The 16,706-nt window shown below is 48.3% G+C and overlaps 1 protein-coding gene across 1 annotated transcript in view; it reads right to left on the bottom strand.

Moving 5' to 3' along the window:
• The window catches only part of FAM120A (family with sequence similarity 120 member A), a 119,601-nt gene extending 108,183 nt beyond the window's left edge, over positions 1–11,418 (bottom strand). Inside the window, exon 1 of the mRNA XM_077452097.1 lies at positions 10,785–11,418. Within this exon, the coding sequence (XP_077308223.1) occupies positions 10,785–11,258 (474 nt within the window). The 5' untranslated portion in view covers positions 11,259–11,418. The remainder of the gene's footprint in view (positions 1–10,784) is intronic.
• Positions 11,419–16,706: the final 5,288 nt, after the last annotated feature.

Genomic DNA, 16,706 nt, shown 5'->3' with positions numbered 1-16,706 from the left:
ATTTGAGTGGGTGTCAAACACATGTTGACACCTGCTGCTCCATAGAGAGCAATGGATGGTCTGATCAGGTCCACCTAAAAATCTGACAGGCGGTACATTTAACAGTGCCGTTGTCCAAGGTGCCCCCAGTGCTCATTTATCCAGAGTGGAGGCACTCTAATACAGGAGGGTGTGTTACTGGCCAGATCAAAAGGTGAAAACAGGAGAGGAAAAAATAAAATAAAGAACGCATGCAGCCACCACATCCAATGATTGGCAAGTTGCGATATATTACATTTTTGGTTTGGGTTTAATACCGTTTTAATGTCTACAACAGTAAGGCAGCAAACAAAACACACCTATGAGAAACGCATGCCTTCCGGCATTTTCAAGAAACATAATTGGCCACATTTCAGATGCATTTATGCTGTTCCTGCCAGCTATTTATTCATTGTGCTTGAAGAACCTCCTCTCACGTACGCCGTACTGTACACACATGTAATGTGCATCTTATGAGCTTACAATGTACATTAATTTCCCTACAAAATGAGCATCATGTAAATTAATACGTAAAATTAAACAGCAGCAAATGCGACATAAGGCACAGTATGCATCTACAAGCACTGGACTACACTACCCTGTAGGACGACATTCAAGCCACAACTGCAGTGTTCCAAAGAATTCCCCAAAGCCCTTTACAGACCCCCGAACACTCGTGTACACAAGCTGTTACACACACAGTTCCTATATGATGTCAGATCTGTACAAGGTACAGCAGTGCTGAATTAGAAATTGTGCACTGCGAATGTCAAAGATAGAAGCAAGCAAAACACCCACAACACATTTAGGCTGGGATTGTGATATGGACTTACAATACACCTGTGATGTGCCCGAGATATTGATCATTAGTCGCTTCTTGTATATGTTTGATTTCTACAGTTTTTTTTTTTTTTTTTTTTTTTTTTTTTAATAGAAGCACTTTAAATACACTGTAAATACTTGTGATGCATTTTAAAATGCTTGCCTATGAAAATAAAAACAAAGCACGCAAGGTGAACAAGACCCAATCAGGGAATTGAATAGTGTCAACACGTTTCTGGTGCCAGTTCCCTTTTGAAATGACCCAATTCTAATTTAAGCAAGCATTTGTGCCAGTTTTGACATGGCACTGGCAGCAAAGTGAGAAGTGAGGTAGTTGGAACTGCTGCCATTTTAAGAACCTGTTGCTATGACAGCCAACAGGATCCTAAAGCGATGCAGTGGTTACATCCGTCGCCAGCTGCTGCCATCTTGTTTCTGGCCTAAACAAAATAAATGCGGAATTCGCTGCAACACTTTACGGTTATTAATCCTTCGTGAGCTTATTAAAAACCTCATAGTATGGGGTTATGCCGATTTTTGTCTTCGGATTTACCAAAACCACATAGTGCAAGGGTCTGCCTGATTGCATACAAATTGAAACTCCTAAGGTTTGACCTCATATTATATGGTTTTGGTAAATCTGAAGGAAAAAAAATCAGCCGAAAATCTGATAGTGTATGGGGCTTTAGTCACAGCACAAAACCGTCAACTTTTACTGTACCCCGCACTGTCCGTGATGTCTTTTGCATGAAGGATCAATAAAGGTGAAGTGTCGCAATGAATTCCAGGTTTCTTTTGATTGTGTATCTGCAGACACGCTGTGCTAGCACCTTCACCCAAACGCCGGCTATGCGGTGGAAGGATGCCTAATGTGCTCACCTGGAGCGGCTCTCTCTTCAGTGGTCGTTTCCAGCCTACTTCTGGCTTTTCAGCCTCTTTATTGGTTGGTGGTGGGTGATACCATCTACCATATGCAAACAGAAGTCATTCTGGCACAGCGGAGCGTGTTGGGATTGCACAGATCAGTATACATTCAATAGAAGATTGCAAGCAGGCAGGTAAGTGTGCGTAACTGACATTGTTTGCAGTTTTTTTTTTGTAGTTAGGATTAAGCCTAGTACACACATTCATTTTTTTTTTCATTCAAGCCAGCAGCTGCACAAAGTAAAAACTGAGAGGCTGCCATACTAACTATGCAATGTTAGTGCGGTGTTACCTTAGATACCCAACATGTCACACTTTAAAATTGTGTCTGCCTGTGGAATAGTGGCAAACTACATTGCTTAAAATTCTCAATGGGCAACGCTTTAAACGCCTCTACAGGTTACCAGTTTAGAGTTGCACAGGAAGTCTGATGCTAGAATTATTGCTCTCACTCTGTTCGCAACAAAACCTCACGTGTGGTTTGATTTCCGTTTACATATGCAGGAGTAAGGTATCAGTTTGCATTTCCATGTAAGCACGGTGGGACGGGGGCATTTTAATTTTTAATTTTTTTTACACTAAATGTATTGCCATCACAACGGATGAACATCCCTTGTGATAGCATGGCCATGACAGGTCTTCTTTATGAAGAGATTTGGGGTCTCTATTAGACCCCAAATCTCTCCTCTGGCCTCCCACGTAGCCAGACACAGATCGTTCTCATAGGCTACTTACCTGGCCATTGCTGGTCAGGTAAACAAAGGAGCAGAACCGTATTTTCAGGGTTACAGAGAGAGGGGAACCATGTCAGTTCCTCTCTCACTCTGTAGAGGGCTTCTGGCCTCTGCAATGGGACCGGACACTCGGGGAGAGGCACCCTCTTCCACCGCTCGCAGAAGTGATTGAGTGGCTAATTAGCCATTCAGATCACTTCTGCCTTGAAGAGAATCGCCGAATTAAAAGATCCATACTGGGAGGATGCCTGTAGGAGCAGGCATCATCCCAGTATAACCACTGAAACTGGAGGATGTCCATTGATGGCCTCCTGGAGGAAAACGGTTAATTTGTGTTAAAAACACACAAGCATTATGCATTTACAATGCATTTCCATACAATAAAATGTATATATATATATATACACACACACACACACACACACACCCACCCCCCACCTGAACCCTACCCCTCACTCGATCACCAGCACACATGCCTAACTTTACCCCTCCCTGGGCACCATTTCACCTGTGCTACCACGCCTCCCTACCCCTTTCCCTCAACCCCTCCTCATCCTGACCCTTGCCCGTTTTAAGAATGGGCACACAATATATATGATTAATCTATATTTTATCTATCTACACTGCCCTATAAAATGGCACAAATCACTACAGTTTTTCAAAGGATCCCCAAACTCTCTGCAGATGAAACTTGAACAGCAATGTGGGTAAGTCATTACATGAGTATATAAAAGGAGGATAGAACAGCTTGGTATTAGATGGGTACATTGATAGTGGGGTGTTAATGTAGTAGGGCATTGGGCAACCGTCTGTCAATGGCACTAGCAGTGCACTATTATTACAGTACTCTGACTGTGGAGGTGTTGAATATCTGCCTGTGCAAGATTGTGGCCTGTTAACCCTCTCTAGCAGTGCAGTATTCATTTGTTTACACAGAAGATAGGATGGTCATAGTGGAACCTTCATGTCAAATGCTGGCGCTGGACAATCTTGTTCCTACCTGCATCTTTTAAGTGTGCTATTCCTACAGAGCCCCTGTGGATCTGTTTTAGGAGAGTACCATGACAGTACATAGTATGGTAGGGTGCCTGGCCTCAGCTGTCAAACGCCAACAGAAAATCACAGCATTGGAAGGACACTATGACAGACAAGGGGGGTCACAAAAAGGATGGAATTGAGCAATCCAATCCCCTGTCCTGGCATTGGGGCTCAAGGAGTACTCAGACACTAGGGGTGTTATTATAGGAGGGTGCTCGGCACCTGCCAGTCATGGCACTGAGGCCTAACCACTACAGAACCATTGCAGCTCAGTAGTAAGCGTGTACACTGACAGAATAGGTGCCACTTAGAGTTCATTCACACTGCTGTGGTATGTTGATAACTGCATGTTAATGAGTGCTGTGTAAATCAGAACTAAATTATTTTAAAAACACTGCTGGCAGGCAGATTACGTGTCTGTGCCTCTTCTGAAAAAAAAAAAAATAAAATAAAAAAAAAACGGTCTCACCTGCCCGCCAGCAATGATTTTTGTAAATGGATACTGAGCCACACATGCACAGGTGAGTGTACAATGCTGGCATCTGGCAAGTGCCAGGATAGAATAAAGGAGAACTATAGGCAAAACTTTTTTTTTTTTTAAATTTTTCAATAGAGTAAAAGATCTCCCTTCACTTTGTGTCCCAAAGCCAAAGAGGAAGTGAGGAGATATCCCTGCAAATGAAGGGAATTCCTTCCTCACCAAAATCAGTGTTCCCATTTGAAAATTCCCCTCGATTACCTTTCTGGGGACACTAATAATGGTAAAACAGGACAAATAGGAAGGGTTGTATCTCCTTAACAGGGGCACAGATAGCAATACAAATCAACAGGTGTTCTAATCCCTCTGCACTTAAAGGGGTTGTAAAGTCAGAAGGTGCAGCAGCCCCCCTCGAACCCCCTCTTACCAGAGCCCCATCTCTGTCCACGAGTGTCTTGGCCACCTGGGACCCTCCCTCCTGATTGGCTGACACACAGCGGCAGGAGTCAATGTTTCCCAATCTGGAGAGGGGCGGAGCCAAACCAAAGCTCCATGTCTGAATGAACACATGGAACTGTGACTTGGCTCAGGTCCCCCCATAGCAAGCTGCTTGCTGTAGGGACACTCAATAGGAAGGAGGAGCCAGGAGTACAGAAGAGGAAACGTTTTTCCTTGAGGGCTGGTTCACACCACAAAAAACACACTCCAGATTTGTTCTGGATGCGTGTCTGCCTCCCCCTTTTTTTAACGGATTTTTGCTGCGTTTCCAGACGCTTTTTTCCTGTGTTTTTATTTCACTTTACTAGTGTCCGACGTGTTTTTGATGCATTTTACTGCATACCAGTACAGTCCAGTGCATGAAAAATGCAGCATGTTCTACCTTTTTTTCCTAGACATGAAAATCCCCGAAACTGACTGCACTGGTGTGAACTATGCCATTGGAAACCATACAACCTTCATTCCAATAAAAACGCACCGGACTGCATGCGGTGTGAACGGGCCCTTAGTTATACTTTAACTCCCATGTGCATGAATAGGCATTTCAGCGACCCTACAGAGGCAATGTGGCCAAGGATGCTGAGCCCAGATGTAGATAGGGCAGGGATGTCAATGGAAGTGATGAACACTATGGCTGCCGAAGACAAGTCTGCCATAATGTAAAATTATGCTGTGCATACTTCCATGTTATAGAAAAAAATCCCAAGTGCTATAAAAGTTGAGTTTAAACCCACTTTAGGGCAGCCTATTTATTTTGAATAGGCTGCCAATGGATTACAATACAGAAAAAAAAAAAACAGACGTGACCTATTTTAAAATGCACCATGCTGCTTTATAGTGCAGGAGAGTTACCCACTAGGGAGGCACTGATACCAGTTTTTTAAAAGACCAAGTTACCGATACTTTTAAGTATTTGGCGATGACAATTACAGACACCATGTTTACTGTCATAGCAAGTTGGAACCAAGAAAATAATGTATGAAAATTCTCATTAGACAAAGCCTTTTTCCTTTTTTTTTTTTTTTTTTTTTTTTTCTGGTCCAAAAACGGTACACATTAAACTAAAATCATTTGGTCCTCATACAAGAAACATTTTGGAGTTTATCCCCTTGAAAATTTTTGGTCAAAAAGGCGGAATCGATTAGTTGTGTACACACTATCAGAAAATCGTACAATCGTTCCTCAGACGAAAATTTTCTTAGTGTACAAGCCTTAAAGGGGTTGTAAATCCTTGGGGAATTTCACCTTAATGCATTAAAGCAGGAGTCCGCTGTTTTTTTTTTTTTTTTTAAAAGCCAGCAGCTACCCGTCCAGCGCGCCCACGATGTCGACACCCGAAGCCGGTCTCTCTATCGTCTCTCGGGTGCTGCCGTCGCCATCTTGGGTATGGGAATCAGGAAGTGGAGCCTTTCGGCTTCATGTCCCGGTTCCCTACTGCGTATGCGCGAGCCGCAATAAGGATGGTCCCGCTGCCTCTGGGATCTGTGTGTTTCCCAGCAGGCAGCGGGGGACTTTCGGAAAGGGGCGTAATCGACGCCCCTTTCCGCAGATAGCTATGCCGGAAGTGGGTGCAGATACCTGTACTGTACAGGTACCTGCACCCCCCTCCCCCCTGAAAGGTGCCAATTGTGGCGCCGGAGGGGGGGGGGGAGGATTCTAATGAGCGGAAGGTCCACTTTAAGCTGGACCTCCGCTTTAAGGTAAAAAAGCTTCTGTGATGCAGCAGCCCCCCCCCCCCCCCCCCCCCCCCCCCGGGCCCTGTCTTTCCAGCTCCAGCCAGTGTCTCGGGTCCTGACTGGGTAGATTGATAGCAGTGCAGTCATTGGCTCCTGCTGCTGTCAATCAAATCCAATGATGCGGGAGCCAGGGGTGGGGCCAAGTCCTGCTGTCTGTGTCAATGTACGCATAACACGGGAGCACGCCCGCACAAGTGCTTAGAGGGAGTGCTCCAGAGGGGCACTCGAGAAGAGGACGGCAACCCACAAGCGCTGCTGAGGGACCCCAGAAGAGGAGGATCGGGCCACTCTGTGCAAAACTAACTCCACAGAGGAGGTAAGTAGGATATGTTTGTTTGTTTTTTAAAAACAAACCTTTACATATCCTCTAAGGCCCCTTTCACATGGGCATTCCTTTGGTTTCATCAGCTCAGTCACATTTAAAAAAATTCAGTTTTTCATCAGTTTTTTTTTTTTTTACTTCCACTAACAATGCAAAAACAGACCGTTTTCATCCATTACATCTTTTTAAATGGAAGAAAAATAAGGCTGCGATTTGTTTTAAAAAAATGTATATGGACGAAGCAGCTGTATATCCATTTACTTCCATATTTCTATAGAGACGCACTGATGTTCATTTTTCATCTGTCAACAGAACGCCTGTGTGAAAGGAGCTTAATGAAACAAAGGGAAAACAGCATCCTCAAGTGTCCTGGGTCCCGCCCAGCATGGACCTCGTCCATTCCTGTGATCCCTGGCATGACACCTGTGGATTCGGGTTCCGGTCATCTTGCCTTAGAGCCGGAAATTACCTTCCCAGGCTGCTCCAGAGAGAACTAAAGAGTCACAAGCAAGATGGCCACCGGCTACATCCGCTATGTCATCACTTGACAGGAAATGCCGTCCGCCTGTCGTTCCTGGCTCTTCTGAACTCCAGAGCCACCATGCAGGGGGGAAAGTACACTCCCAGTGCAAGGTAGGTAGACTCTGCATGCCTCACAGGAACAGGATTAGCCTTACGCTGTGGCCACCCCATGGATCATAAAGTGGGGTTGGGGAGGCGGCATGGCAGAGCCTGAGCCCAATAGAGAACCCCCCCTCGGGAGTTCCATGGCAGGGAAGCCCATGCCAGCTAGAAGACAGGGCTGACAGAAAAATAAAAAAAAGCTTGCAGAGATCCTGTCCGGCCAGAGGAAACACATACCAATTTCTAGCCTCACGCCTGTCTTTATACTAATGTGGATTTGTGTTTCCTGTGCTAGGTGGGGGGGGGAAGACTCATTTAGTCATCCTGAAAAATGACGGGGGAAAATTATTACTGTTTCTTTATAATTATGAATAAATGTAAGCCCTGGGTCACACCAGTGCGGCTTTTTAAATTCAAAGCCGCAGGATCAGTGCGATTTGGACCTCCAATTTCCGACTTCATTTAACAAAGTCAATGCAAGTCTCAATGAAATCAAATAAGTAGTGCAGGAACCTTTTTCAAAGTCGCTGCGACTTGAGTCGCAAACCATTTAACCACTTGAGACCCGCACTATAGCAGAATGGCGGCTACAGCGCGGACCTCCTTTGCCTCGGCGATGTCTATTGACGTCGTCCCGTGCACGAGCGGCCTGCGCGCCCCGAGGGGCGCGCTCTGTGATCGGCGAGTCTATGAGACTCGCCTGATCACCGATCCGAGCAAGGGGTCGATCCCGACCCCTTACCACGTGATCAGCTGTCAGCCAATGACAGCTGATCATGTGATACAATGGAGCCGGTAATCGGCTATTATTCCTCCTCGCGCTGACAGCGCGAGGAGAAAAAAAAAAAGAGCCGATCACCGGCGGCCATGATCGGGACATCAGTCCCGATCACGGCCAGCCCTGCCAGTGCCCACCTGCCCCCTGCCAGTGCCACCTCATTAAAAAATAAGTGCCCCCTGTCAGTGCCCACAATCTGACTCAACAACGGTGCTGCAACCCAGTGCCACATATCCGTGCCCATCAGTGTCATCTACCAGTGCCCATTAGTGCCACCTATCAGTGCCCCTTAGTGCCACCCATCCGTGCCGCCTTATCTGTGCCGATCAGTACTGCCTTATCTGTGCCCATCAGTACTGCCTTATCTGTGCCCATCAGTACTGCCTTATCTGTGCCCATCAGTACTGCCTTATCTGTGCCCATCAGTACTGCCTTATCTGTGCCCATCAGTACTGCCTTATCTGTGCCCATCAGTACTGCCTTATCTGTGCCCATCAGTACTGCCTTATCTGTGCCCATCAGTACTGCCTTATCTGTGCCCATCAGTACTGCCTTATCTGTGCCCATCAGTACTGCCTTATCTGTGCCCATCAGTACTGCCTTATCTGTGCCTATTAGTGCCGCCTTAACTATGCCTATCAGTGCCCACCAATGCAGCCTATCAGTGCTGCCTCATCAGCGCACCTCAATGAAGGAGAAAAATTACCTGTTTGCAAAATTTTATAACAAACTATTAAACATGATTTTTTTTTTCAGCTTTTTTTGTTTGTTTAGCAAAAAATAAAACTCCCAGCTGTGATTAAATACCACCAAAAGAAAGCTCTATTTGTGGGAAAAAAATGATAAAAATGTCATTTGGGTACAGTGTTGTATGCCCGCGCAATTGTCATTCAAAGTGCATCGGCGCTGAAAGCTGAAAATTGGTCTGGGCAGGAGGGGGGTTTAAAGCGGGCGTCCGCCGGGACGCCGCGTTTTTTTTTTTTTTTTTTTAAAAAGCCAGCAGCTACAAATACTGCAGCTGCTGACTTTTAAAATAGTGACACTTACCTGTCAAGCGCGCCCGCGATGTCGGCACCCGAAGTCGATCTCTAGATCGTCTCTCGGGTGCTGCCGCCGCCATCTTGGGTATGGGAATCAGGAAATGGAGCCTTTCGGCTTAATTTCCCGGTTCCCTACTGCGCATGCGCGAGTCGCGCTGCGCAATAAGGACGGTCCCCGCTGCCTCTGGGATCTGTGTGTTTCCCAGCAGGCAGCGGGGCACTTGCGGAAAGGGGCGTTATCAACGCCCCTTTCCGCAGAGAGCTATCCCGGAAGTGGGTGCAGATACCTGTACTGTACAGGTATCTGCACCCCCTCCCCCCTGAAAGGTACCAATTGTGGCGCCGGAGGGGGGGAGGGTTCCGATGAGCGGAAGGTCCACTTTAGGGTGGACCTCCGCTTTAAGTGCCCAGTAAGCAAGTGGTTAAACAGCTGCATTGCTGGAATCGCACTGGTCTGGGGACTCAAAGGTATTGGTTTTAGTGTCAGAGCATTTGCACAAGTTAAGTATTTGTGCAAATTCTTAGTATCGGCACTGATATGGATATATATATATTTCAAATAATCAGTATTGGTCAGAAATGTACCGATATTGGTTAGACCATCTCCTCCCCTGTCCCCGCATGGCACTCACTGCAGTCTGTCAGCAGTGGGCGGCAGAGAGACTACATCTCACTGCCCATCTCGCATCACCGCTGTTCTACCCTGACAGCAGGGCCGCGAAGGCTGCTCTTGACAGAGCTGCAGCCACGGGCGAACGGAGAGATTTTGTCATCTCTCACCACCCAAAATTGGAAGTTTACCCGCTCGGACATTGCTGGGGAGATGCTGCCAGAAGTAGTGCAAGTAGAGACATGCCCCGACAGGGGGCACGCTACGCGCACCACCTGCCCGACAGGGGATGTACAGAATATCGGAACCCGATAACGGCCTGAAAGGCAGTCGAACAATCTATATCAGCCCTCAAGAAACTATACTGCTTTCACAACAGGGGTGTTACTTATATTGGGGTGTGAGCCCCCCCACCCCGGTGTTATGGATATGAGGCCTACCTCCTACAAGGAAGACCCCAACTAGGTGGGTCCTCTGATGGTGGGGGTATCAAAGATATATGGCTGTGAGCAACCCGGTCAGGAGTCCGAGGCCTCATCTCACCACCCGCATTTGGAAGTTTACCCGCTGGGATATTGTTGGGGAGAGGCTGCCAGAAGTAGTGCAAGTAGCGACATGCTCCACCTGCCCGACCGGGGGCACATGCCGCGCTCCACCTGCCCGACCGGGGGCACGCGCCATGCTCCACCTGCCCGACAGGTGATGTACAGAATATCGGAACCCGATAACGGCCTGAAAGGCAGTCGAAAAAAAAACGATCAGCCCTCAAAAAACGATATTGCTCTGGCAACAGGGATGTTAACTATATCGGGGTGTGAGCCCCCCATCCCGGTGTTATGGATATGAGGCCTACCTCCTACATGGAAGACCCCAACTAGGTGGGTCCTCTGATGGTTGGGGTATCATATCTATGGCTGTGAGCACCCCTGTCAGGAGTCTGAGGCCTACCTCCTATATACTATTACTCTGACAATGAGGGTGTCACAGATTATATCAGGAAATCCCCCCGCCCCCCCTTGTCAGGGAGCTGGTGCCCATCTCCTACAGAAGAGGGGGGGGGTCACCTTATGGCCGGATGTGACACCCCCACCCCCCCTGTCATGGATGTGAGGCCTAGCTCTGACAGGCCGTATTATGGGATATGGGGGGGGGGGGTCCTCACCTTGATGTGGAAGCGGACCAGGGCCAGGCGGATGCAGTGGGCCATACAGATGGGGGGCAGGAACCAGACTTTGGGGGGCGGGGTGCCCTTGTTCTGGATGTGGCTGATGATCTGCTGGCCGGTCTGGCGCTCGTTGCTCTGCCGCTTCACCCATTCATGGAGCCGGGCCTTGTCCAGGGCGCCGTTGAAGAAGACGAAGAGCTCGATGTTGCCGGCGTAGCAGGCCTTGGCCAGGGCGGCCAGGTAGCCCAGCATGTGGTTCCATTGGCCGCCGCTCACCCAGTCGGTGTAGAAGCCGCCGTACAGCCGATGCAGGCAGTTGTCGGCGTCGATGAGCAGTCGGAGGGGAGTCTGGGGGGGTCTTTGCCGGCCGCCTCCCACCAGACTGCCCCGGGCCAATTTCTGCAGCTCCACCGGGACCACCGCGCCCGGGCATCGCTTCTCGATGTAGTCCTGGAAGCCGTGCACCCCCATGGCGGCGGGAGGGAGAGGGGCCGAGCTCGGTGTCTAGAGGAGGAGGAGCGGGGGGGTGTTGGATGGTGTGGGGGGGCTCTGCATGGCCGCGGCCGCCATGTGCTGTATCACAGAGCCATGTCCGGGGAGGTGTGCGGGAGAGACACGGGCCACCGGAAACCGGAACGGGCGGAGCCGCCGGCGAACACTCCCTGACATGGCCGGCCTGGGAGAGAGAATCCTATTCCTGTATACCAAAACCTATCCGTGTGTACTGCACCCCCGTCTCCCTGTATACTACATTCCCAGCCGTCTGTATACTGCACCCCCATCCGTCTGTATACTACACCCGCAGCCGTCTGTATACTGCACCCCCATCCGTCTGTATACTGCACCCCCATCCGTCTGTATAGTACACCCTGTCCCCCTGTATACTACACCCCCAGCCGTCTGTATACTGCACCCCCATCCGTCTGTATAGTACACCTCGTCCCCCTGTATACTACACCTCGTCCCCCTGTATACTACACCCCCAGCCGTCTGTATACTGTACACCCCCAGCCGTCTGTATACTACACCTCGTCCCCCTGTATACTGCACCCCGTCCCCCTGTATACTGCACCCCGTCCCCCTGTATACTGCACCCCGTCCCCCTGTATACTGCACCCCCATCCGTCTGTACACTACACCCCCATCCGTCTGTACAGTACACCCCATCCGTCTGTACAGTACACCCCATCCGTCTGTACACCACACCCCCATCCGTCTGTACACCACACCCCCATCCGTCTGTACATTACACCCCATCCGTCTGTACACTACACCCCCATCCGTCTGTACACCACACCCCCATCCGTCTGTATATTACACCCCATCCGTCTGTACACCACACCCCCATCCGTCTGTACACCACACCCCCATCCGTCTGTACACCACACCCCCATCCGTCTGTATATTACACCCCATCCGTCTGTACACCACACCCCCATCCGTCTGTATATTACACCCCATCCGTCTGTACACCACACCCCCATCCATCTGTATATTACACCCCATCCGTCTGTACACTACACCCCCATCCGTCTGTATATTACACCCCATCCGTCTGTACACTACACCCCCATCCGTCTGTACATTACACCCCCATCCGTCTGTATATTACACCCCATCCGTCTGTATACTACACCCTCATCCATCTGTATACTACACCCTCATCCATCTGTATACGGCACCCCCATCCGTCTGTACAGTACACCCCATCCATCTGTATACGGCACCCCCATCTGTCTGTACAGTACACCCCATCCATCTGTATATTACACCCCATCTGCCTGTACACCACACCCCATCCGTCTGTATACCGCACACCATCTGCATGTACACCGCACCCCATCCGTCTGTACACCACACCCCATCCATCTGTACACCACACCCCATTCGTCTGTATATTACACCCCCATCCGTCAGTATACTACACCCCCCATCCGTCTGTATACTACACCCCCATCCATCTGTATACTTCACCCCCATCCGTCTGTATACTTCACCCCCATCTCTCTGTATACTACACCCCCATCCGTCTGTACACTACACCCCATCAGTCTGTATACTACATCCCATCCCTTTATACTACACCCTATCCGTCTGTATACTACATCCCACCCGTCTGTATACTACACCTTATTCGTCTGCATACTACGCCCCCATCTGTCTGTATACTACACCCCATCCCATCCCTGTATAGTACACCCCATCCGTCTGTATACTACACTCCACCCCATCCCTGTATACTACACCTCATCCGTCTGTATACTACACCCCCATCCTTCTGTATACTACACCCCACCCGTCTGTATACTACACCCCACCCGTCTGTATACTGCACCCCATCCTTCTGTATACTGCACCCGTCCCTCTGTATACTGCACCCGTCCCTCTGTATACTGCACCCGTCCCTTTGTATACTGCACCCCGTCCCTTTGTATACTGCACCCCGTCCCTTTGTATACTGCACCCCGTCCCTCTGTATACTACACCTCATCCCTCTGTATACTACACCTCATCCCTCCGTATACTACACCTCATCCCTCTGTATACTACACCTCATCCCTCTGTATACTACACCTTATCCCTCTGTATACTGCACCCCGTCCCCCTGTATACTGCACCCGTCCCTCTGTATACTGCACCCGTCCCTTTGTATACTACACCCGTCCCTTTGTATACTGCACCCCGTCCCTCTGTATACTACACCTCATCCCTCTGTATACTGCAACCCGTCCCCCTGTATACTGCACCCGTCCCTCTGTATACTGCACCCGTCCCTTTGTATACTACACCTGTCCCTTTGTATACTGCACCCCATCCCTCTGTATACTACACCTCATCCCTCTGTATACTGTACCCCATCCCTCTGTATACTGCAACCCGTCCCTCTGTATACTACACCCCATCCCCCTGTATACTACACCTCATCCCTCTATATTCTACACCCCATACATCTGTGTATTACACCACATCACTGTATACTGCATCCTGCCCATCTACTGTCACTCCCATAGCCAGCCTGAGAATCCCCATCCCTGTATACTACACCCCAACCTGGGTGCTGTCACTGCTATACACTCCCTGCAATGGCTGGTCAAAAAAACTCTGTCCCTCTACTATCGTTTTGGTACAGTACAGTTCACACTCCCTGCCTGTATACTGTCACTACCATGTTATGTCTCTGTTATACAGTCCCGGCCATGGCTGGTCTGTGACTAAGAAATCTGTCCATGTACACTACACCCCAACCCTGTATACTATACGCTATCTGTGTACTGTCACTGCTATATACTGCACACTCCCTGCCATGGCCAGCCTGAGAAATCCCATCCCTGTATATTACACCCTGGCCATCTACTGTCACTGCTATGTACTTCCTTTCATGGCTTGCCTGTGACTGAGAATACTATCCCTGTATACTACACCCAGGTACAGTCACTGCTATACACACCCATCCATGGCTAAATGTTGTTTTCTAAAACTTGCCAATATAATGCCATGTATATTTCCCTCATGAGCTAAGCAACCCCCAGATCACACACCATAATGTATGACTGACCACACCACTCACTACATACATTAACTCAAGTGTACATCTACTAACTGAACACAATTTGTCACACTTACAGTACCCAGAGGGAAACTCCTAATTGCCTCTGTTTTGAAGGACAAAGGCCCTGATTCATCAAGTCTCTAAATAGCAATTTAGGCATGCCAATATGAGATGCAACAGTATTAACTGAGAGACCATTTTAGCATCAACTTGATGAGTCAGGGTTAGCCTCTCTTTTGGTCTTAAAAAAGAAGTGCAGGCAAAGCTTTTTTGGCCATATTCTTGTGGGTCACAGGAGCTCTTGTGACCCAGAATCAGCCGACAGCGGGCTTATATGGCAGAGCCACTTTAGGCTCTGGAATGATCCTGACCATATTGTCAGGATCCAACCAGCTGCCTGACAGCTGACTCTGCCTCTCAGCACACAGCTGAGACCCGGTGTCAGTTGTGCCTGCCCCCTCTCCTGCCTGCCACTCCAGTGAGGAGGAGCAAAGCAGAGAGCGATGACTGTCAGTCGTCACTCTCTGTTCTGAGCAATCAGCAGTCATGTGTTCTTGGGCTTAGAGCTGAAATGGGACAGCCGCAGCCTGCAGCATCACACCAATGTTGCAGCATAGGGGTGAGTCTGTATGTTTGTGTTTTTTAGAATCCCAAATTTCATTTAATTTAAAGCCTAACTCAATGTTTACTGTGTCTTGAATTAGTTTGTTTAACCCCAAGGAACAATTTACTTCACTAACAGATGTACCTGCCCAGGGAACTGTGTAAACTGGGTGTACCATCAGCTACATACAATATACAGCACTGTGTTCTGGCAGCAGAATGAGAACTTCCTGTCCCACTCCCGAATCAGAATCAAGTTGGACTGAGCACCGCTCGGCCATTCACAGGAAGCTTTGTATTCTATGAGTGGATACAAAGCTTCTGCTGATTAGATTAGGCAGAAATTATGTCATTATCTCTACCTCTGACAATCAAAGGAAGCCTTGTATTCATTCAAAAATTATCTAAGACACTAGGTATTACAGTCCAGTAATCATTAACACGCAATCAAAAAAACATATTTTTGTAATTCTTTATCTTGGACAGGGTGTATAATTAGAAATCCACAGCCAGAATATATTCCTTAGAAATATATTCCAGTCAGCTATACAGTATCTCACAAAAGTAAGTACACCCCTCACATTTTTGTAAATATTTAATTATATCTTTTCATGTGACAACACTGAAGAAATTACACTTTGCTACAATGTAAAGTAGTGAGTGTACAGATTGTATAACAGTGAAAATTCGCTGTCCCCTCAAAATACCTCAACACACAGCCATTAATGTCTAAACCACTGGCAACAAAAGTGAGTACACCCCTAAGTGAAAATGTCCAAATTGGGCCTAAAGTATCAATATTTTGTGTGGCCACCATTATTTTCCAGCACTGTCTTAGCCCTTGTACACACGGTCGGAGATTCCGACAACCATATCCGTCGGATTTTGTCCATCGGATTTTGTCCATTGGATTTTGTCCGTCGGATTTTGTCAGACGGATCTTGTCCGAAACTGTTGCATACACACGGTCGGACAAAGTTGTCGGAAAATCCGATCGTTCAGAACGTGATGACGTAATTTCGTTCCGATGGGAGTATGTTCAGGCTAGTAGCCAGTAGCTTTGATGTAGGAATTTGATCTGAGCATGCGTGGCACTTTGTCCGATCGGAATTCTCTACACATGATCGGAGTATGTTTGATCGGAGCAGTTTGTCGGAAAATATTTCCAGCAAGTTGGAAAATTTGGTCCGATGCATAACACACACAATCGGAATATCCGACAAACCGCTCCGATCGGACACATTCCGACGGAATCTCCGACCGTGTGTACAAGGGCTTAGGCATGGAGTTCACCAGAGCTTCACAGATTGCCACTAGAGTCCTCTTCCACTCCTCCATGGTGACATCACAGAGCTGGTGGATGTTAGAGACTTTGCGCTCCTCCACCTTCCATTTGAGGATGCCCCACAGATGCTCAATAGGGTTTAGGACTGGAGACATGCTTGGCCAGTCCATCACCTTTACCCTCAGCTTCTTTAGCAAGGCAGTGGTTGTCTTAGAGCTGTGTTTGGGGTTGTTATCATGTTGGAATACTGCCCTGTGGCCCAGTCTCTGAAGGGAGGGGATAATGCTCTGCTTCAGTATGTCACAGTACATGTTGGCATTCATAGTTTCCTCAATGAACTGTAGCTCCCCAGTGCCGGAAGCAATTATGCAGGCCCAGACCATGATACTCCGACCACCATGCTTGACTGTAGGCAAGAGACACTTGTCTTTGTACTCCTCACCTCGTTGCCAGCACACACTCTTGACACCATCTGATTCAA

Source organism: Lithobates pipiens, unplaced genomic scaffold (assembly GCF_037356315.1).
Source record: "Lithobates pipiens isolate NorthernLeopardFrog02 unplaced genomic scaffold, aLitPip1_a1.2 Scaffold_23, whole genome shotgun sequence".
Lineage (NCBI taxonomy): Eukaryota > Metazoa > Chordata > Amphibia > Anura > Ranidae > Lithobates > Lithobates pipiens.
The sequence above is the reverse complement of the archived record's forward strand: the minus strand, read 5'-3'. Positions and strand labels throughout refer to the sequence as shown.